General features: G+C 48.7%; 2 protein-coding genes across 8 annotated transcripts in view; both read left to right on the forward strand.

Moving 5' to 3' along the window:
• The first annotated feature begins 428 nt into the window (after positions 1 to 428).
• On the forward strand, positions 429 to 19,956 carry ZNF26 (zinc finger protein 26). 7 transcript variants are annotated; one of them, XM_046024428.1, is made up of 7 exons: positions 429 to 512; positions 719 to 771; positions 2,791 to 2,888; positions 9,875 to 9,952; positions 12,477 to 12,603; positions 12,864 to 12,959; positions 18,506 to 19,956. In XM_046024428.1, the coding sequence occupies exons 5-7, from the start codon at positions 12,504 to 12,506 to the stop codon at positions 19,855 to 19,857; spliced, it is 1,548 nt and encodes a 515-aa protein (XP_045880384.1). In that variant the 5' UTR covers positions 429 to 512; positions 719 to 771; positions 2,791 to 2,888; positions 9,875 to 9,952; positions 12,477 to 12,503; the 3' UTR covers positions 19,858 to 19,956. The 7 variants fall into 7 exon arrangements, with proteins under 7 accessions (XP_045880384.1, XP_045880382.1, XP_045880380.1 ...); XM_046024429.1 differs by having other exon boundaries at positions 434 to 512; positions 2,778 to 2,888; XM_046024426.1 differs by lacking the exon at positions 9,875 to 9,952.
• The window catches only part of ZNF84 (zinc finger protein 84), a 68,267-nt gene continuing 47,924 nt past the window's right edge, over positions 440 to 20,782 (forward strand). The window contains exons 1-2 of the mRNA XM_046024420.1: positions 440 to 512; positions 719 to 771. The gene's annotated coding sequence lies outside the window, so the exon portion shown is untranslated. The remainder of the gene's footprint in view (positions 513 to 718; positions 772 to 20,782) is intronic.

Below are 20,782 nucleotides of genomic sequence, written 5' to 3' on the forward strand. Positions count from 1 at the left end.
GCTGTCGTGTGACCCTGTGACCTGCAGCTAGCATCTTTCTCTTCTATGCCTGGGGATTGGAACCCCGTATTATTTGACCTCAGGCCTCAGCATGTTCGCCCTGGCACTGAGGCTGGAGTGCCGCGAGGCCCGACCGAGGGGACGAGAGGCCGCCTGCGGCGCCTGGCCCGGAGCTGTGGGTCCCCTGAATCTCCGCCAGTCTGTACAAGTCAGCCTTTCCGGGAAATCCCGGCTGGGAAGCGGACGCCTCCTCAGAGGATTCTGGGAGGTGTAGCTTTCTTTCGGCGCCGTCTTACCCGGTGCCTCCGCGCATGACGTACTTCCTTTGCGCCGCACCCGCCGCAGTAGTGGGGTACCCGCCTCCAGGGCTGTTTCCGCTTGGGAGTTTGTGGACCGGAGCGGGCCCGGGGTCTTCTGAATTTCTGTGGCTCCAGACCGGGCGGAGAGACAGATTGAGCCCCCGCCCGGAGTGTCCTGTGCAGACTAGCAGCTTGGCCGGCTGAGCCCCCACGGTAGGTCTGGGGCGTGGTCGGAGCCAGCCTGGACTCGGGGTCTCCCGTGTCAGGGCCGCTCCGATGCTTGTGTGCAGGCCTGGAGGCCGAGTCCCTGTGAGGGACTCCGCCCCGGACCCTCCTTCTGTGGGGCGGGAGGGCCCCCGTGGGTGGGCGCGGAAGAGGCCAGCAGGGAGACCCTCACGGTTCGGTTCTCTGCTCCGCAGCCTGCAGGGAACAGCGCGGGATGGCCGGCACGTTCCGGACAGCTTCGTGTTGGGTAAGTAGGGTTGCTCTCGTCTTTAAAACTAACTGGGCGCTGAGGACGGGCACAGCCATCTCTTCACCGTCACCGCCAGCGCCCGAACTCGCGTGTCCCTCCCCTCGCTTCCTTCCCCGTCTCTGATCTCCAGAAACGTTCCTGGTTTCTGCACCCTCGAAGTTACACTTTATTGCCCGCGGACCCTGAACCCTGAGGATAGTGAGGGTCCTTGTTACGGAAGCAGGAAGGAGCAGTTTTGGAGCGGGGGAGGGCCGTGGACCGGCGGGGCTGTGCCATCGGTTGGCGGGGTCAGCAGGTGATGGCTGCACTCCTGACTTCTTGCACGGGTGGCGATGCTTCCCCCCGGGAGCACGGTTAAGAGAGGCGTCCAGGAAAAGGGTGCCGCTGTGTAGGCGTTGGCTGTGTGGTACCTGCACCGAGTCTGCAGCTCAAGTGGGAGTTCTCACCTGGAAATACCCAGATTAAAGGTCCCTGTGCAAGTGGAGGCTCAGGGTGTGAGGGAATAGAGCCCTGAGAAGTGGAGGGTTTGTGGCAAAGACAAGGACGGCGGTGCACAAGGCCTGGGGTGCAAGAGAGGTGGAAGTTTGGAGAGTGGCTCTTTCCCTGCAAATTTGAGAAAAGGGAACTTCATAAAAGCTGTGATATGAAATCCCTCAGAGAATTATTTCATGAGACAAACAGTATTTCTTGAACTTGGGTATTTATAAGTCGTTTTTTTTTTAAGATTTTATTTATTAGAGCGAGTGAAAGAGTGTATGCTAGTAGGGGCAGAGGGGGAGAGACAAGGAGGGGCAGACTCCCTGCCGAGCAGGGATTCCCCACTTGGCACTCAATCCCAGGACTCTGAGGTCATGACCTCAGCCCACCGCAGACACTTAATGATTGAACTGCCCCGGTGCTTTGCGTATTTATGTCTTAAGCAATTTTTCCGTACCAGAAAGAATGTTGGAATGGTCACTTCCTGAGAGGTGTTACAAACTGGATTGCATAAGTTTGTGAACGGTGGAATGTAAAGAAATGACAATTTCTTTAGATTTCTTCATTTCTTCAAGACAATTTCTTCATTAGACATATTGTCTAATGCCAATAAAGAGCTTTTTTACTGACAAAAAATTTAGTGACAATAAAGACCTTTTTTAAGTGGTATGATGCTTCAGGTGTGAAAAGAAGAGTATGGGTGCCAGGAACAAGGCAGTTCACGGAGTGACATGAGTCAGACAATTAACTTTAAAATTAAGGGTCTTTTCATTATTTTATTTTCTTAAGTAATTTCTATGCCCAATGTGGGACTTGAACTTACAGTCCCAAGGTGAAGCGTGGCATGCTCTAATAACTGAGCTGGCCAGGTGCCCCAGGATATTTTTATTCTTAAAACCATATGAAAAATACAGTGAGAGAAAACATTGTATTTACAATAGCAATAAATAAAGATAAAGGAAATGAGCAGAGTCATACCTCATGAAGAATAAGTAAGTAAACAGACTAAATGAAGACTTTAAAACTATTGGATAGTATTAGTGGGTACCATTCTTAGCTAGGCATTTCATGTGTATGAAGTTGTTAAAGTCTCATGACCTTATGGGGCAAGTATGTCCCCACTTTATAGGGGAAGAAACTGGGAAGCCTGTTCATGGTCCCAAATTCGTAAAGGATCCAAGGAGACTAGGGTTGCAGAGCTAGGATTCAAGCAAGGCAGTATCTTCAGAGTTTGTGCTCTTAATGCCTCTTCCATTTTCTTTTAAAAAAATATTTTATTTGATAGAGAACAAGCAAGGGGAGCAGCAGGCAGTGGGAGAGGGAGAAGCAGGCTCCTTACTGAACAGTGAGCCCGACCCTGGGCTGAATCCCAGGACCCTGGGATCTTGACCTGTGCCAAAAGCAGACGCTTAACCGACTGAGCCACGCAAGCGGCCCTATGCCTCTTACATTTTAATGTGAATAGCGTTTCCTTGTTTTTGAGTGCACATGTTAATTTAACAAACATTAATTGATTATTACACCAGATAATTTTTCTAGGGCATGTTGGGACGGACAAGATTGACAGGGTCCATGGCCCCATGCTGGGTATGGGAGATGGTCAGACATACCGAGGAGCATCGTAAACAGACAGAGACGTGAGTGTTGAAGCACGGGAAGGAGAGCGACTGAGTGGCTGTTTTGCTTTAGATTGGCACCCCTTCTTGAGGCGACATTTACATAACGTCTGAGTGATGACTTGACGATCATGGGATGCTGGGGGTGGTGGTGGAGGAAGCCTTCCAGACTTTTATTTCTAGGGTCGTATTCCAAGCAAGCTGCAGCCGCCTGTCATGGAAAGAAAGCCTGTGGCTGGAGTGGAGAGGGATGGCACGGCAGCTGGGGCCAGACTGGTAGGGCCATTGAAGTAAGGGAAAGGCTCATACTGGAAAGCCCTAGGAGTTTTTAATTTTACTTCACCTCAAAAGAATTTTGAAACTAAAGAAGTCATAAGATTGGTATAAAAAACTCTTGTACAGCGGTACCTGGGTGGCTCAGTTCATTAAGTGTCCACCTTTGGCTTGGGTTGTGGTCCTGGGGTCCTGGGATCAAGCCCCACATCGGGCTCTCTGCCCCTCTCCCTGCCTGTGCTCTCTCTCTGTGTCAAATGATGGGTGAACAAATGGAATCTTTAAAAACCTCTTTACCCAGAATTGTCAACATTTTAGCATATTCGCTCTATTATTTTCTGTGTGTGTGTGTGTGTGTGCGCACGTGCGCGAGCACATGCATTACACTTTAACTCTCCTGCCTTCTTTATTGTTCCAGCCCGCATCGCTTCATCTCTGTAGACCAGCTCTTGCCTACACACCTCATCCTTTCTCCCCAGCCCTCTCTCCCTTCTCCTTTTCCTTCTCCTCTTTCTCCTCCTTTCTTTCCCTTCCCTCTTATTTTTATTGACACAAATGTGTCAGTGTAAGTGTAAGAGTTCTTCACCCCTCCTGTTCTGCTCCCCAGAAAAGATTACCATCCATGGTTTCTTATAGAACTTTCCCATTGTTTTTCTCTACATTTTGCATGTATGATCATGTACCCTGGTGGCTGTTTTGCATTTTAGTATGGAAATGGCTTTATTGCTTTTCCTCTTTAATATAAAAAATTTTAATTGTTTCCTTTTAGAAAATGGGATTCTAAGTAACGCAGCCAAAGCCATTTGGTTATCATTTCCTTCCTGTACTGTCAAGAGCTAGTCAGTCAGTAGCAGGCTCCTGATCTCAGGGTTATGAGCCAGGTCCCAAATTGGCATGGAGCCTACTTAAAGTTAAAAAAATACCTAAAAGTTTGAAAAAGTGGTAGTCAGTAGCTTGGGGGTTTCCATCCAGACTCTTTCTACAGGAAACAAGATTTTATGTTTTGTTCTCTTCTATGAGTGTGCAGGTTGCCATTTCCTTTACATTTAGTTTAGATTTCTTTATGGCAGTACCTATAGATGGGCGTTTACTTTTATAATAGCTCCATTTTATGATCCTGCAGTGCAAATGGGCCACATTTTATTGAACTGTTTCTCCACTGATGGGCGTTTAAGCCTGTGGACTCACCTCCTGGGTCCCACAGCTGGTAACCACTAGGGCTTCGTGCTTCCTGCTCTCAGGCCTCAGCTTTTGATCTGATGAAATTTTGTATTCTTTTGAGACACAAATACATTTACATTTTTTAAAATAACTAAAAGTATTTATGAATATTATAGTGATGGTGTGGAATTTTAGGTGTGCTTAATTAAACATTGGAAAAGTTTTTTTTTACATAATTTTCTTTTAAGGTTTTATTTATCTATTTGACAGAGAGAGAGATCACAAGTAAGTAAAGGCAGGCAGAGAGAGAGGGGGAAGCATGCTCCCCGCTGAGCAGAGAGCCCAACGTGGGGCTCGATCCAGGACCCCGAGATCATGACCTGAGCCGAAAGCAGATGCTTTAACCCACTGAGCCACCCAGGTGCCCCGGAAGAGTTTTGTTTTTATGAATTGCATCGTACTGTGTATAATTATTCTACAGTTTGAAAATGTCTCTATAAGATGAATGTACCATATTCTTATTTAGCTATTCTCTTGTTGGTGGAAATTTAGGTTGTTGAGCTTGTCACTGTTACAGACTTTGAAACCATGAACAACTCTGCACATGTTTGGATATATTCCTATCTCTTTTAATTTTTGGTGACATATATGATACTTTTCTGCATTCTCTTAGAACACAGTTAAGTCTTTTTTTTTTTTTTTTTTAAGATTTTTATTTATTTATTTATTTGACAGAGAGAGAGAGAGATCACAAGGAGGCAGAGAGGCAGAGAGAGAGAGAGAGAGGGAAGCAGGCTCCCCGCCAAGCAGAGAGCCTGATGCGGGACTTGATCCCAGGACCCCGAGACCATGACCTGACCCCAAGGCATAGGCGTAACTCACTGAGCCACCCAGGTGCCCCTACAGCCGTTTATATCCTTAAAATGTTTGGTTTGTTTGGGTTATTACATAAATGGGTTTCACACTATGTAACATTATTTCTGTTTTTCCCCATGCAAAAAAATACATCTGTAGTTGTATCTGTGACAGTTTTATACATATATATCCATTTGTGGCTTCTTTTGGCCATCCAGGTGCCCCAAAACACAGTTAAATCTTTCAGTTACCCTACTGTCCTAATCCCTTTTCTCCCCTCAGAGATAGTCAATTTGGTCTGTATTCTAGATCTTTCTATGTATGTTTGTCTACACCCGTTTATATACTTTTTTTTAAAAGATTTTGTTTATTTATTTGACAGAGAGAGACCACAAGCAGGCAGAGAGGCAGGCAGAGAGAGAGGGGGAACCAGGCTCCCTGCTAAGCAGAGAGCCCGATGTGGGGCTCAATCCCAGGACCCTGAGATCATGACCTGAGCTGAAGGCAGAGGCTTACCCATTGAGCCACCCAGGCGCCCCTATAGCCGTTTGTATCCTTAAAATGTTTGGTTTGTTTGGGTTATTTCATAAATGGGTTTCACACTATGTAACATTATTTCTGTTTTTCCCCATGCAAAAAAATACATTTGTAGTTGTATCTGTGACGATTTTATACATATATATCCATTTGTGGCTTCTTTTGGCTTTTTAAAAACTTAATTGAGTTCTAAATTACAGTAAAATGTATAAACCTTAAGTAGAGTGTTTATATTCTTTTAGGTTCCTGGACCCAATTCCAGCGAGAGGGTTGGGGGTGCAGTTTCCCTACACACAGCATCACGCAGCTCTTGGACACCAGCAGGTTGTCTGAGAATTCAGCTTCATTCTGTCACTGTGTACCCAGAGATGGGGGACACTCTGCTAGGAACCAGCTGCCGTTTGGTCGGGTACCTCTAGGGGCTTTCCAGAAGTTGCATCGTTAAAATAACAAAAGATACCGTGATCACACTTAGGGAATTCCAAGGGTTTTAGGAGCTCTGAACCAGGAAACCATGGATGAAGACCGAATACATATGAGAAACGTTTTAGACATCTGAATGACCAAATATTCTTCCACACCACAGAATCAGAGCATGTGCTGAAGGCAAATCAAAGTCAAGAATTCCAGCAGCCTAGCAGTTTCCATTCTTCTCCCCGTCGACACCACCCCACCCCCAGGGGTCACTGCTTTATTTATACATTTTTGCTCCTGTTGCAACGTCATTAACTTTGCCTTTTTTTCTTTTTTTAACTTAATTGGAATTGTACAGTAAAGTATCTGGCTTCTCTTAGCACAGTTTGTGACTGACGTCCAAGTTGTATGATAGACTCTGCTGTATGACTGTCATAATCTATCTGCTGTGTTGTGGAATTGTCACAGACACAGTCATCCCCAGCACTGGGCTGCGTCTGGTCATTGGCTGTTATGAGTAACATTGGTATAAACATTTTTACACGACTTTTGAGGGACATCAGTTCTCGTTTCTTTTGGGCAAACACCAGGACTTCTCGGCCTCAGCACTGTTGACATGTGGACTGAGTTACTCTTCGCTGTGGAGGACTGTCCTGTATATCGCAGGACGCTGAGCAGTGTCCTTGGCCTCTGCCTGTTCAGAGAGCAGCAGCAGCTCTGTCCCCACGCGACCGGCACAGAAGTCTCAGTGCCAACATTCCCGAGGGCGCAGACTCTCACTCCCGGTGGACAGCCACCTGGCATATGTCTAGGAGTGATGGGTGTGTGTGTGTGTTTAAGTTCGGTGAACACGACCAGACGCTTTCCTGACGCGCTGAAATGGCTCTGTGCCCTGTCAGCAGAGGCCAGTGGTGGTTTGTCACCTTTGCTTGGAGCGTCTTCCCAAGGATGGGTGTCCTGTACTCAGCCATTGTGCTGATGCTCGGTTAATATGATATCCGGTCTTTATTTCTCAGTGTCTCCTTGGGTTTTTTAAAATAAATTTCTAATTTCCTTGCAATCTATTGTATACTTCTATACTTTTAAGTATTTGTAATAGTGTGTCTTATGACAGTTGTTTCTAGTGTTGTCTGCTAACTTCTGGGTCATCTGTGAGTCGGTTGTCTTGTTTTCTTGCCTCTTCACATGTCTTACAAGTTTCTATTTTATGCCTATGTTGGTACAACCACAGAGACCAAAGTTCAGTGTTACCTTCCACCAGAGTGTTTCCCCTTTCCTCTGCCACGCAGTTAGGGAGATGACTGATGATGTCGTCAAATAGGTGCCGGGGTGCCACTTTTGTTGTGGTGCGTTTACCTGGGGTCTCAGTGGGAAGGGTGGGGACGGTTACTGCATGCTCTTCTCTATGGTTCTTTGTGTCCTCGGTGCCTTGAGACTGGGAGAATCCGTCCGCCAGGCCAGCCGGGCTCCTGTGCTCACCGCCTCTGCACATGCACCAGAGGGAAAGCCCGCTGTCTGTGGGGCATCAGAGGCTCTCCGGCCTGTTCTCAGGCTGGACAGATGCTCCCAGCGATGGAAACACCCAGCACTTGACTCACCTGGGAAGAGCTGGGGTTTTAGAAGGGTTGAGTTTCACCGCATTACTTTGTTTCATCCATTGAGAAGATTGGTTGGCTGTTCTCTGGTGTATACTGATGTGGCTTATTTCATGGATGGGTTTTTTTGTGTTTTTGTTGTTGTTGTTAATTTTGGACCATGCTTTAATTTTTTAGAGAAATTTCTTTGAAGTGTTTGCTCCGTATGTGTGTGCAGGGCTTGTACTCTAATAGTATTTTTATTCGGATACTTTGATCGGAGTTAATGGAAATGAGTAAGACTGCAGTTCATGCTGTAGTTGCCTGATTTGTCTGTGGGGTTGTGCAAGTCTGTGCCATGCGCTGTAGGGCATCCTGTGGCTTCTGGGCACATCGTCGGGGGAGGCATGATGGGAATTTGATGTCCCTGCAATGTCGATAGAACTTACTGTCCGGTGTAGTGTGGGCGCGCAGCCTCTCTGGACCAGAGGGTGTACCTTCGGTTGTACTTTTGTGTATTTTCTGATCATGGATTAGTCAGTCTTGCTTTTTTTACTTCCTTCTGGGCCAACTTGGGTTCTTTCTACTTTTTTTTTTTTTAATTTTTTTTTTTTAAAGATTTTATTTATTTATTCGACAGAGAGAGATCACAAGTAGATGGAGAGGCAGGCAGAGAGAGAGAGAGAGAGAGGGAAGCAGGCTCCCTGCTGAGCAGAGAGCCCGACGCGGGACTCGATCCTAGGACCCTGAGATCATGACCTGAGCCGAAGGCAGCGGCTTAACCCACTGAGCCACCCAGGCGCCCCCTTTCTACTTTCTTGAAGAATTTTTATTTCTTCTAAGTTTTAAAATTTGTTGGAATAATTTTTTTTTTAAGATTTTATTTATTTATTTGACAGAGAGAGAGATCACAAGTAGGCAGAGAGGCAGGCAGAGAGAGAGGGGAAGAGGAAGCAGGCTCCCTGCTGAGCAGAGAGCCTGATGCCCCGCTCGATCCCAGGACCCTGAGATCATGACCTGAGCCAAAGGCAGAGGCTTACCCACTGAGCCACCCAGGCCCTCCTGGAACAAATATCTTCAGGTCTGCCACCATGTTTGCTTTAAAAACATGAATTCAGCACCATGGATTTGGTAGGGAACAGTGTGAGCCTTCTGTCTGGCTTCACACAGCCCTCCTTCCACCACTGTATGATCAGCTGCAGCCCCTCTTATGTCCAAACACCAGGTCTTTTCCCAGGTAAAGTGATATCTTGTCATTTTATTATTTCTTAAACAGTAAACATGTGAAACTGCTACTATGTTTGATAGGTGCCTGGTGTTCTTTCTTATGTGTTGCTGACAAAGGTGTCGTGCCCCACCGCCATTCTCCCCGGATTCCCTGTGGGTTTGCCGTTCACACAGGGGTGATTCTTTGCTGCATACTGTAGAACTGCCTCTATGTTATAATCTCATATATTTAAAAATCTTTATCTTAGAGTTATGGATTCTCTCTTGCTCTTAATAGTTTTCTATTTCTAATTTCTTCATGTCTTTACCATTCTTGACCAGTAAATTTTTTTTAATATTTAATTTATTTATTTGATAGACAGAGATTACAAATTGTCAGAGAGGTAGGCAGAGAAAGAGGAAGAAGCAGGCTCCTCGCTGAGCAGAGAGCCCGACGCGGGGCTCAATCCCAGGACCCTGAGATCATGACCTGAGCCGAAGGCAGAGGCTTTAACCCAGTGAGCCACCCAGGTGCCCCGACCAATAAAAATTTTTTAATGGTTTCTCTATATTTTTATGCTTATCAAGTTCACAATACAGTAAAAAGCTTAAAATAAGCCTCACAGTTTATTCTCACTCTCTTCTTCCATCCCGTCTCCATACTCAGCCGCTTTGGTCTGTGTTCACTCTTGTGGCATCTGCCTTAAGCTTTTACATGATCACGTGGTGTGTCATGCTTGGGTTTCTCCTCTGCTGAAAAGTCGCTGATTTGACAAGTGGCCTGGGTGGGAACATAATGCAGGAAGTCACAGCCTCATTTTTCTCCGACACAGCCTCAGACGTGCCTGTCCACTCTCCCTTTCCTTGGCCGCAGGGGTTGTCTTAGTGAGCACTCATGATGTTCTGGTCTCATCTTCTCTGGGCACTTTTGGGCTTTGGGCCTCCAGTCTACACTCTAAATTCCTCCTCCTCCTCTTCCCCACACAGGCCGCAGAGGAGAGATGGGGAGCTTGTCTCCTGGGTTGGGAAGCCCAGTGCTTAGACCAGAGAAGCTCCTCTTGTCAGGTGGGTGGTGCTCAGCACCAGGCAGGTGCTTAGGGCCTGAGACGTGACCATATGCTGTATCGCCATGTTGTGAGCAATTCTCTCACTTACCCCTGCAGACTCCCCCAGAACTGCACTCACTGTCTCTTCCCTCCTGGGTCTCTTTGTCTGCAGCCAGTGCTGTTGCGTCAGGAGCCTGTCAGGGGTGCTCAAATCCAGGAATCTCTGTACTTCACTTCTCAGCTGCCTTTACAGAATGTTCCAGAAGCCTCCATCTTCAGAAGTTCCCAGAGGGCAACAGATACCAGATTCCTGGTTTACTGAAATCCCTGAACACAGACCAGTTCCTCCTGACTGTGGGCTCAGTGGACACCCAGATGGTTGTCCCAGATGTTCCCTCCCTTCCCCCAGTGGCCTGCGTCAGGGAATTCTGTCCAGCTGCTTCTGCAGCCCCTCAATCCCCTCATTGCTCATCCCTCAGGCACCCTCTCCTTGTTAAAGGGCAGCGTCTTCAGTTTACTTGGCCGGGATCCTTGCTGTCCTCCTCAACACCCATCTCTGTGTGCCGGTCATCTCCGGTCAGGATGTTGTCTGCTCTGTCTTCACTTGATGCCCACAGTCCAAGCACTGCATATTACTCCAGTTTTCCCACTCTGGCTCCAGCTACCTTCATCGCCCCCAGATCCAGAACTGTCCCTTCTCTACAGCAGTCAGAATGATTTTGGGTGGGAATCAGAGCATGCCACTCTTGCTCGAGGCCTTGGGGTGGCCTGTCCTCACTTGGAATGAAATCTCAAGTCCTTACCATACGCTGTGAGCCCCGAAGGCCTGGGCCTTTGTTTTCATGCTTCCTGGAAGGCTCTTCTGCACAAATCTTGGTATAATTCTCCCATCGGTTGGGTTTTTACCCAGGTAGTCCCTTACCAGAGAGCTTCCTGATCACTCCATCCGCCTGCGCCTGCCTCCCTGGACTCTCTCCCCTTACCCTGCCTGAGTCTTGGTAGAGTGCTGTCACCACCTGCTTGTTGGGTGGTTCTGTGTTTACTGTCACCTCCCCCTGCAAGGACGGAAATGCACCAAGTCCAGGGACCGTGTCCATGGCTGAGCCCCCAGCACGTGGAACGATCCTGGCCCATCGGTGGTGCCTCAGAAATGCTTGTTCTCGTGAGGACCTGTAGCTTGTTAGGAGTTTCTTTTGGTCCTGGGAGAGGAACTTACTACAGGCATTTTGGGAGGTTCACAGAGCTGTCAGGAGCCTCACTGAGAGGTTGAACAGACAGAACTGCCTCACAACTTGCGGTAGGGACTGCCGCGCCCGGCCCGCCCTATCTTCGGCATCTGCAGCTCTGCAGCACTGGCTCCCGGCTCAGGGTCTGTGCAGGAGTGAACCCTGGTCGACCTCATTAATGGGTAATGGGCCCCTTATTTTCTTGAAGGAAGGCTAGGAGTTTATCTGTTTGGCCTTTTTTTTTTTTTCCTAATTGTGCCCAGTTCTCACTCTATGTAAGAGTCAAGATGGGTTGAGCACTTGTCAAGATGGCAGTTCAGAGGGTCACACCTTCCCATGTGTTTAGAATTTTTCTCTCCATCTCTGGGCAAAATATATCCCGGATAATTTTTTTTCTAAATTTTTAAAAAAGATTTTATTTATTTATTTGACAGAAATCACAAGTAGGCAGAGAGGCAGGCAGAGAGAGAGGAGGAAGCAGGCTCCCTGCTGAGCAGAGAGCCTGATGTGGGGCTCGATCCCAGCACCCTGAGATCATGACCTGAGCCGAAGGCAGAGGCTTAACCCACTGAGCCACCCAGGTGCCCCAAGATAATTTTTTTTTAATCAAAGACTTGCAACACCTGTTTTGTCTCCGTGTATAGTTGTTTGTTTCCCTCTATAAGACTGGAAGCTTCTTTTCATCTTATTCCATTCTATTCTATTCTATTTTCTGAGAGATTCCCTGAAGATGAGCGGGGGCGGGGGGCAGGAGAGAGAGAGAACCAGACTCCCCACTGAACAGGGAGCCTGACACGGGGCTCGATCCCAGGACCCCAAGATTACAACCCAAGCCAAAGGCAGATACTCAACCAACTGAGCCACCCAGGCATCCCAAAACTGGAAGCTTCTTGAGGGCAGAAGTTGGTTGTGTTCATCCTGAAATGTTCAGGACCAAAAACAATATGTGGCACATGGAAGCTCAAGGTTTTTCATTTTAAAGAGCGAGTGAGTGAGGGAATGAGCAGGGGGAGGGGCAGGGGGAAGAGGGAGAGGCAGGCTCCATGCTGAGCAGGGAGCCCAGCAGAAGGCTCCATCCCAGGATCCTGTGATCATGACCTGAGCCAAGGGCAGATGCTTAACTGACTGAGCCACCCAGGTGCCCTGGTTTTTGTTTTGTTTTCATTTGTTTTGTTTTGTTTTCATTCTGGAAGTCAGTGCTGACCTGGGCACAGGAGGCAGTCGGGAGGAACATTTCTGCTTTCCCAGTTACTGTACATCTGTTCCGTGTCACCTCATGTGATTGTACCCGATTGAATGGGATGTATATTATTCCAGGGATTATTGTCATTCAAGGATATATCTATGGAGTTCACCTGGGAAGAGTGGCAGTTGCTGGACTCGACGCAGAAGTACCTGTACAGGGACGTGATCCTGGAGAACTATAGCCACCTGGTGTCTTTGGGTAAGTGCGGCTTCTCTGTGATCTCAGGCTGCACGTTGCGAATTGGCACCCTTGTTCTTTTGTTGGTCTGCCCTGAGGTCTCCAAAGTACTTCACGGTTATGGGCTTGAACGTCAGAGAGTAAAGACTCCGAGTCCCTATATGGCCCTCATCCTCACTGCGGTCTTTCCCCCAAGTGCGAGCAAGCAGTTCATTGTGTAGTTCTGGGTCCCTTAGTCCCCAGCAGCCTGGCCCACATCCTTTATGATTTTCCACCAACAGGGTATCATGGTACCAAACCCGATTTAATCTTCAAGTTGGAGCAAGGAGAGGAGCCATGGATAATAAATGCCCAAGTTTCCCGTCAGAGCTGTCCAGGTGGGTGCGCGGGGACCAGGAAGCCGGGCTGTGGGCGTGGAGCTCAGGCAGTGCTGCGCTGAAGGTCTGCTTCCAAGCCCTTGGACCCCGGGGCGCCGGGGAGGAGTCCCGGCCGCTGCTCCGGGAAACGGAGGACCGCGGCTCGGCCCACGCTCGCGCTGTCCTCTCCCGGGCCTGAGCGGCGGGCGTGCCCATGTGACCCGCGCTCTGCCAGGATGTCGCTTTTGGGGTTCGTTGCTTTCCTTTGCGAGGTCACGGGTGGCGTCAGCCAGCCGCGCCTCCAGAGTTCATCTCCACGGGCATCGTGTGGCTTGCGCTGTTCCTGTCCCTTCCGCCGACTGCCCCGTTTGCCTCCCGTGGGGAGACGCCTCGTCTTCCCCGGCCTGCGCGCAGGAGACCACGCTGCCTCCTTTCCTCGCACCGACCTTAGAGCTCTTGCTTTCTTGGGCTCTTCTCCGATGGTGCTGAAAGCCAGCCCCCCGTACCACTGGGTCGCGACGAGACGCCTGCACCTGCGTTCCCCGCCACCCTATGGCTTGCCCCTCACCCGCTACCCCCACCCGCAGAGGCGCTCTTCCCGCATCCGCCCATTCTCCCGCCGGGCCGCCGAGGGCTCTTCCGCGGAGCGTTCTCCCACCCCGCGGTGACTCCCCCTGGTGCCCCCGGCCTCTGCCTTCTGCGCTCTGGTGCGAGGTTGCCATGGGTTCCCTGCTAGCAGAGAGCCCCGGGCCTCCGCCCTCTTCACTCTCAGGCGCTCCCCGCGTTCCTCACAGGGCTCTCGCGCTTGGGCTCGCTCCGCGGGTTTCCAGCTCGCCTCCGCGGCGGGTCTTGGTACCACTGCGGCCTTGCCACCATTCTGTCTTTGGGGTTCCCGTCACTCGGGTGTCAGCCAACTGATTCGCTTCCCTCGGGCGCGGGCAGCTCAAGTTCTTGGTCTTCTCCTTAGCTGTTCCTGCTGGATTTATTTTCATAAGCATCCTGTCCCCAGTCCGAAAAAATAAACAGTGTCTTACGTTTCTGATTCAACCAGAGTAAGGAATTGGGAGTTTATAGTCTCAGATGACCGTTGTCTGCCGCAGGACGCCGCTGCACAGTGGCTGAATTCAGAAGCTTAGTGATGTCAGGAGCGCCTGGTGGCTCAGTCTTGATGTCGGCTCAGGTCTTGACCTCAAGGTCCTGGGATGGAGCCAGGCTTGGAGCTTGCACTCAGTGCGGTCTGCTTGAGACTCCCGCTCTAGCCCTCATGATGCGTTAGATATATGCGTACATAACTAGCTAATTTCCTTAAACAAAGGAAACAAGCAGCTTGGTGATGTCAGCGACCCATGCCTCCTTTTTCTCACCCCAGATGCTCTGCTTTTCTTTTCCTTTGTCCTGGTGGGTTCCTCCCTGCCAGGCGCCACACACAGACCCCGTGGGACTCAGGGATAAGTCCTGTTTCTTTCCCCACACTCCCCTTCACCAGTCCCCAGACTTGGTCTTAGAAGTCTGCCGGCATGTTGTCTTACAGCTGACCTGCCGGCGCCTGAACTGGCCACGAGGCGGGGGGCGGGAACGGGTCCTGGGGGAGCACACAGACTATCCTTACCGGCCAGGGCTGGTGCATGGAAGGAGGGAAGTTCCTGTGGCTGTGCAGTACATGGTGTGAGTGCTGCCTTGGAGTGTGCCGCACGCAGGCTCTTCTCTCCACCTGTGCAGCTTCAAAAACGCGGGTGTCCGCATGTACGCTGATCGTCCCCTCTCCAGCCCGGGCAGCACGTGTTCTTGTTGTGGACCTGAGTCCAGTTGCGAGCCCAGGATTTCTTGAGATGTGTGTGGTGCCTTCAGACTGGTGTGGCTGTGGCTGCACAGTCTGAACTGACATGGGGTTACAAGACACACTGGACTGTTCTAGACACGTACAGCAGCAGCAAAGGGTTCAGAAGCCATCCCAGAAGCCCCTCTGCAGAGGGGTGGAGGGAGGCAGGATAGACTGCCTCACTGGCCCGTCCCATGCCGTCCTCTTTGAGAAAGAAAGTCAAAGACGACTTCCTGCCCTAGCACTGGCATGCTTTCCTGTTCACTCCAGTCTTTTCTTTTTGTCCTGCACGGCCAGGGATAAGGTGACACTTGGGGAGAATGGTCTGGTCTGTTGGTGTGGATTTGGGCGTGTTTGGGGCTGCAGAATCATAGGCTGTTGTCAGACCAGGCTTAGGTTTCCTTTAGAACCTAACAAGCGCAGATGCCTGGGCGGTTCAGTCAGTTGAGGGTCTGCCTTTGGCTCAGGTCGCATTCTGAGGGTCCTGGGATCGAGCCCTGCATTGGGCTCCCTGCTCGGTGGGGAGCCTGCTTCTCCCTCTCCACTCCCCCTGCTTGTATTCCCTCTCTCGCTGTGTCTTTCTTTGTCAAATAAATAAGTAAAATCTTAAAAAAAAAAAAAAAACCTTAACAATTGGGGCACCTGGATGGCCCACTTGGTGAAGCGTCTGCCTTCGGCTCGGGTCATGATCCCAGGGTCCTGGGATTGAGCCCCGCATTGGGCTCTGTGCTCAGTGGGGTGTCCGCTTCTCCCTCTGCCTGCCCACTCATGCTCTCTCTTGCTACCTCTGTCTCTCTCTCTCAAATAAATAAATAAATGAAATATTTTAAAAAAAATACCCAACAAGCTTCCAGTCTGTCTTCTTTTTTTCTGAGTAATTCTGTGAAGCCAATACCAACAACCGAAAGTTGTCTGAACATGTATTCAAGCCTGAGAAGTCTACTAGCCACTGGTCTTGGTATTCTCACCCGTGTCCTTGAGTTGAGTGGCCCTACTTTGAGGCACAAACCATAATGCTAACTGTTGCCACATGAGTGGGAAGAGAAGGTTTATCGGGAGGTCGAGATGAGGCAGGATATTCCCTGGTGGCCCCACAGGACAGCTGTAGTGACACGATGAGGCTGTGCCCCTGACGAGTGCATCTTTCTTGGTGCCCTGCGGGCCTCACACTCAGCATCATGTTCCTGTTGGGCCTCATCCTTATCTGGCCACACGTGTCATCTGCTTACCTTTCCTGGAAGATCTCATCCTTCGTGGCATTTAAGACCTTTTACGTGTTGTTGACTCTTGCCTTTCCCTGAGCACTAAATTTCGGTCTGCTGCCTATGTGCTGTCTCCTCTCCATTTAGGTATTTACTGGGATCTCAAGTGTATCAGATCCCAAATAAAGTCCATTTTTCCTCCAAACATTTTCCCTTTCAGAGAACAGCACCTCCTGTTTCTCAAGCCTAAAATCTGGAGTTCTTGAAGCCTCCCCTTCTCTCACCTTACCCTTCACCCAGTCCTTTAGATTTTCTTGGTTCTCTCCAGATGCATTCCACAGGCGCTCGGCTCCGGAGTTCAGTCCAAACCACTACGACGTCTTCCCGCACTACTGTAAGGGCTTTCTTGTTTGTCTCTCAGCCCTTCTTCTATTCATTTTCTACATAACAGCCAAACATCTTTAGAAAGCACAACACGAGGGGCGTCTGGGTGGTTCAGTGGGTTAAAGCCTCTGCCTTTAGCTCAGGTCATGATCTCAGGGTCCTGGGTTCGAGCCCTATATCGGGCTTCTTGCTCAGTGAAGACCCTGCTTCTCCCTCTGCCCCTCCCTGCTGCTCGTGCGTGTGCATGCTCTCTCTCTCTGTCTCTCTCTCAGAAATAAGTAAATAAAGTCTTTTAAAAAAAATACTCTAAAAGGGGCGCCTGGGTGGCTCAGTGGGTTAAGCCTCTACCTTCGGCTCAGGTCATGGTCTCCGGGATGTGAGATCAAGCCTCGCATGGGGCTCTCTGCTCAGCGAGGAGCCTGCTTCTCCCTCTCCCTCTGCCTGTGTCTCTTCCTACTTGTCTCTCTTTCTTTCGGCCAAATAAATTTTTAAAAATCTAAAAAAAAAAAACCTCTAGAAAAGCACAACACGAATTAAGATGTCCTCTAATTAAAACTCTTTGGGTAAGGGGGTGCCTGGGTGGCTCAGTGGGTTAAAGCCTCTGCCTTCGGCTCAGGTCATGATCCCAGGGTCCTGGGATCGAGCCCCGCATCAGGCTCTCTGCTCCGCAGGGAGCCTGCTTCCTCCTCTCTCTCTGCCTGCCTCTCTGCCTGCCTCTCTGCCTAGTTGTGATTTCTCTCTGTCAAATAAATAAAATATTAAAAAAAAAAACAACAAAACTTTAAAAAAAAACAAAAACTCTTTGAGTAAGATGAAAACTTGTTGCCTGCCTATTTGGTTCTTGCCACTCTGTTCACTCAGTGGGTTTTAGCTGTCCCAGGCTTTTTTCAAAATATTTTTCTTTTTTTTAAATTTGTATGCTTCACACCCAATGTGGGGCTCGAACTCATGACCCTGACAACGGGACTCACAGCCTGCAGGATGCACTGACTGAGCCAATGAGGTGTCCCATTTTTTTTGTTTCTTAACTGTGCCAAACAGCTGTTCCCTTCTCAAGAACTTTTTGTTTTTTTATTAAAGATTATTTTTATTTTTATTTATTTGACAGAGAGAGAGAGATCACAAGCAGGCAGAGAGGCAGGCAGAGAGAGGGGGGAAGCAGGTTCCCTGCTGAGCAGAGAGCAGGATGCGGGGCTCGATCCCAGGACCCTGGGATCGTGATGTGAGCCGAAGGCAGAGGCTTAACCCACTGAGACATCCAGGTGCCCCCTTCTCAAGAACTTTTTATGTGCTTTTCCATCTGTTTGGAATGCTCTTGCCCCTAATTTCCTATGGCTTACTCAGTCTTACTTTTAATGTCTCATTGTACCTATCTGAATGTTATACGCTGGTTACCCTGTATCCTCTGAATTCACTTTTTGAGTAAGCCGCTGTAATAGTAACATTCAGATACAAGATTAATGGTATTGACTCCTAAGTGCAAGCTGAGTTTTTCTTTGTTTTTTTTTTAAAGATTTATTTATTTATTTGACAGAGAGTACACAAGCAGGGGGAGCGGCAGGCAGAGGGGAAGGAAGAAGCAGGCTCCCCGCTGAGCAGGGAGCCCCATGTGGGGCTCGATCCCAGGACCCTGGGATCATGAGCTGAGCTGAAGGCAGACACTTAACCTACTGAGCCCCCCCAAGTGCCCCTAGGCTAAGCTTTTTAAGCCCCTTGTTCTCTTTTTCTTTTCTTTTTCTTTTTAGAGAGAGAGCATGGGAGGGGTGGAGAGTGGGTGGGAGCAGAGGGAGAGAGACTCTCAAGCACAAGCCCAACATGGGCTCCACTCACCTGAGCTGAAAACCACAGTTGGCCCTCAGCACACTAAGCCACCTGGGTGGCCCCAAGCTTCCTTTTTAAAAAGACCCGCTTTTGATCACTGTTAATTGGCCATCCGTATCCATAATGGGATTTTGTTTGACGCAGTTCTGCATGCTCCAAAGCTCAGATATATGGCACGCCTGGGTTTGGCCAGTATTTCTTTAGAACCAGTGGCTGAGGCCTGTTATTAAGAAAAAAAGCTCATTACATGGCAGTTCTGTAGCTCTCTAATTCCACATCAACTACAACGACAATTAAAAAAAATATATATATATATATGTATATATATTTATCTTTCCTAGAAGGCTGGAAGGAATGGTGCCAGGAAAATGAAGATGAGTTTGAAAACGTTGAGAGAAGTTTCACTTGTGCTGCATTCGGAAGACGTCGTCTGAGCAGAACCCGTGTTCCTTCAGGACAGAGAATCCATAAGTATAACACACATGGAAGAAGGCTGACACAAAACTCCTCTTCAGCCAAAAGTTGTCTGAGAAAAAACCCTGATAAGTTCCACGGATATGAAGAATCCTATTTTCTTAAGCACCAGAGAGCTCATAGTATAGAAAAAAACTGTGTGTGTAATGAATGTGGGAAAGCTTTTCGTTGTAAATCCCAGCTGATTGTGCATCTCAGAATCCATACGGGAGAGAGGCCTTACGAGTGCACCAAATGTGAAAGGGCGTTCAGTGCCAAGTCAAACCTTAACGCTCATCAGCGGGTGCACACGGGAGAAAAGCCCTACTCCTGCGGGGAGTGCGGAAAGGTATTCTCCTTCAGGTCCCAGCTCATCGTCCATCAGGAAGTTCACACGGGAGGGAAGCCTTACGGCTGCAGTGAATGTGGGAAAGCGTACAGCTGGAAATCACAGCTGCTTTTACACCAGAGAAGTCACACGGGCGTGAAACCGTATGAATGTGGCGAGTGTGGGAAAGCCTTCAGTCTGAAGTCGCCATTCGTCGTGCACCAGAGGACACACACGGGGGTGAAGCCCCATAAGTGCAGCGAATGTGGGAAAGCCTTTAGGAGTAAGTCCTACCTCCTGGTTCATATCCGAATGCACACCGGGGAGAAACCCTATCAGTGCAGCGATTGTGGGAAAGCCTTCAATATGAAGACACAGCTCGTCGTCCACCAGGGAATCCACACAGGAAATAATCCTTACCAGTGCAGCGAATGTGGGAAAGCCTTCGGCAGGAAGGAACAGCTCACCGCACATCTGAGAGCGCATGCAGGCGAGAAGCCTTACGGGTGCAGCGAGTGCGGGAAGGCTTTCAGCAGCAAGTCATACCTTGTTATACACAGGAGAACGCACACGGGAGAGAGACCGTATGAATGTAATTTCTGTGAGAGAGCCTTTTGTGGGAAATCCCAGCTCATCATACACCAGAGGACTCACTCGACGGAGAAACCCTACGAATGCAGCGAATGTGAGAAAGCCTATCCCAGGAAGGCGTCACTTCAGATCCACCAGAAAACTCACTCAGGAGAAAAACCTTTCAAGTGTGGTGAATGTGGGAAGGCCTTCACTCAGAAGTCGTCCCTCAGTGAGCATCAGAGAGTTCACACAGGAGAGAAGCCATGGAAATGCTCTGAATGTGGGAAGTCCTTCTGTTGGAACTCAGGGCTTCGTATACATCGAAAAACTCACAAGTGAGAAATTACAATGAAGTAGATGATAGGAACTTTCTCACAGACGCTGACCCTCAGGGGACTTTCGATGATAATGGAGATGGGATGCAGAAGCAGGAAGTCCTAAAAATACACTCCTGTCAACTAAGTCAGAGAGAGACCATCGTGTTTGGAAAGCGTGGGCAGAAGCTCTCAGAAATAAGTCCTACGAGACTGTACAGATGAGAACCAAAGGAATGAGGAGTAACTATGAAGTGCGGTGCCATCATGGTAAAGATAAAATCTGGAGAATTCATATTTAAAACTTCCCAAATTTAATAAATCAGGAAAGCATTTTCCCATAGGAAATGTGTTATGTATGGAGAGTTACATTCCAGATTTGAAGCTACTTGAAAAACCATTCCAGGTTTTTTCAGGGTGGAGTATAAAGTTGTTTTTTATTTTAATATGTAAATAAAGCAATGGTCAGGAAAACATCAAGGAACATATTCTGAAGGTTAAAAGACATTTAGTGTGACTTTTCTAAGTCACACTAAATAGCATTTTAAAAATTTTTGGTATTTTATTTTTTAATGTAACTTGTCATACATATATTTGGTAGCTTGTGGAATAATATCCCCCACTATTCTCCATATTAAATGCTAAATATCAGTTTTGTCTCTTTATTTCTTAGCAACTAAAGTGATGTGGCGTTTAATAAATGGAAAGAGTCTGGTCCCCAAATGAGTTTACTTACTCGGCAGTCTACGGAGGTGGGTCTGGCAGTTACCACGGGGCTGCTGCGAAGAGCAGGGAGAGACTGTATTTTAGCCATTGAGAGTGTGTTCTCCGCTGACTGGCGAGAGCTCCCTAGTCTCCTCTGGCTGGGCGCCTTTCTGGTGTGCGTGTGCCGGGGTTGGTGTCTCTCGGCGCCTGTCCCACCAGCTACTGGCGACCCACTGCCAGGTCAT

Source organism: Meles meles, chromosome 12 (genome assembly GCF_922984935.1).
Source record: "Meles meles chromosome 12, mMelMel3.1 paternal haplotype, whole genome shotgun sequence".
In the NCBI taxonomy this organism is placed as follows: domain Eukaryota; kingdom Metazoa; phylum Chordata; class Mammalia; order Carnivora; family Mustelidae; genus Meles; species Meles meles.

Excerpts from the sequence above, each read along its gene's own strand:
- ZNF26 (XM_046024422.1), top strand. The coding sequence starts at position 739 with ATGGCCGGCACGTTCCGGACAGCTTCGTGTTGG. Across the intron at positions 772-9,874 it reads TCCGGACAGCTTCGTGTTGG|GCCGCAGAGGAGAGATGGGG; the intron begins GTAAGTAGGGTT and ends TTCCCCACACAG. Across the intron at positions 12,960-18,505 it reads TTCCCGTCAGAGCTGTCCAG|AAGGCTGGAAGGAATGGTGC; the intron begins GTGGGTGCGCGG and ends TATCTTTCCTAG.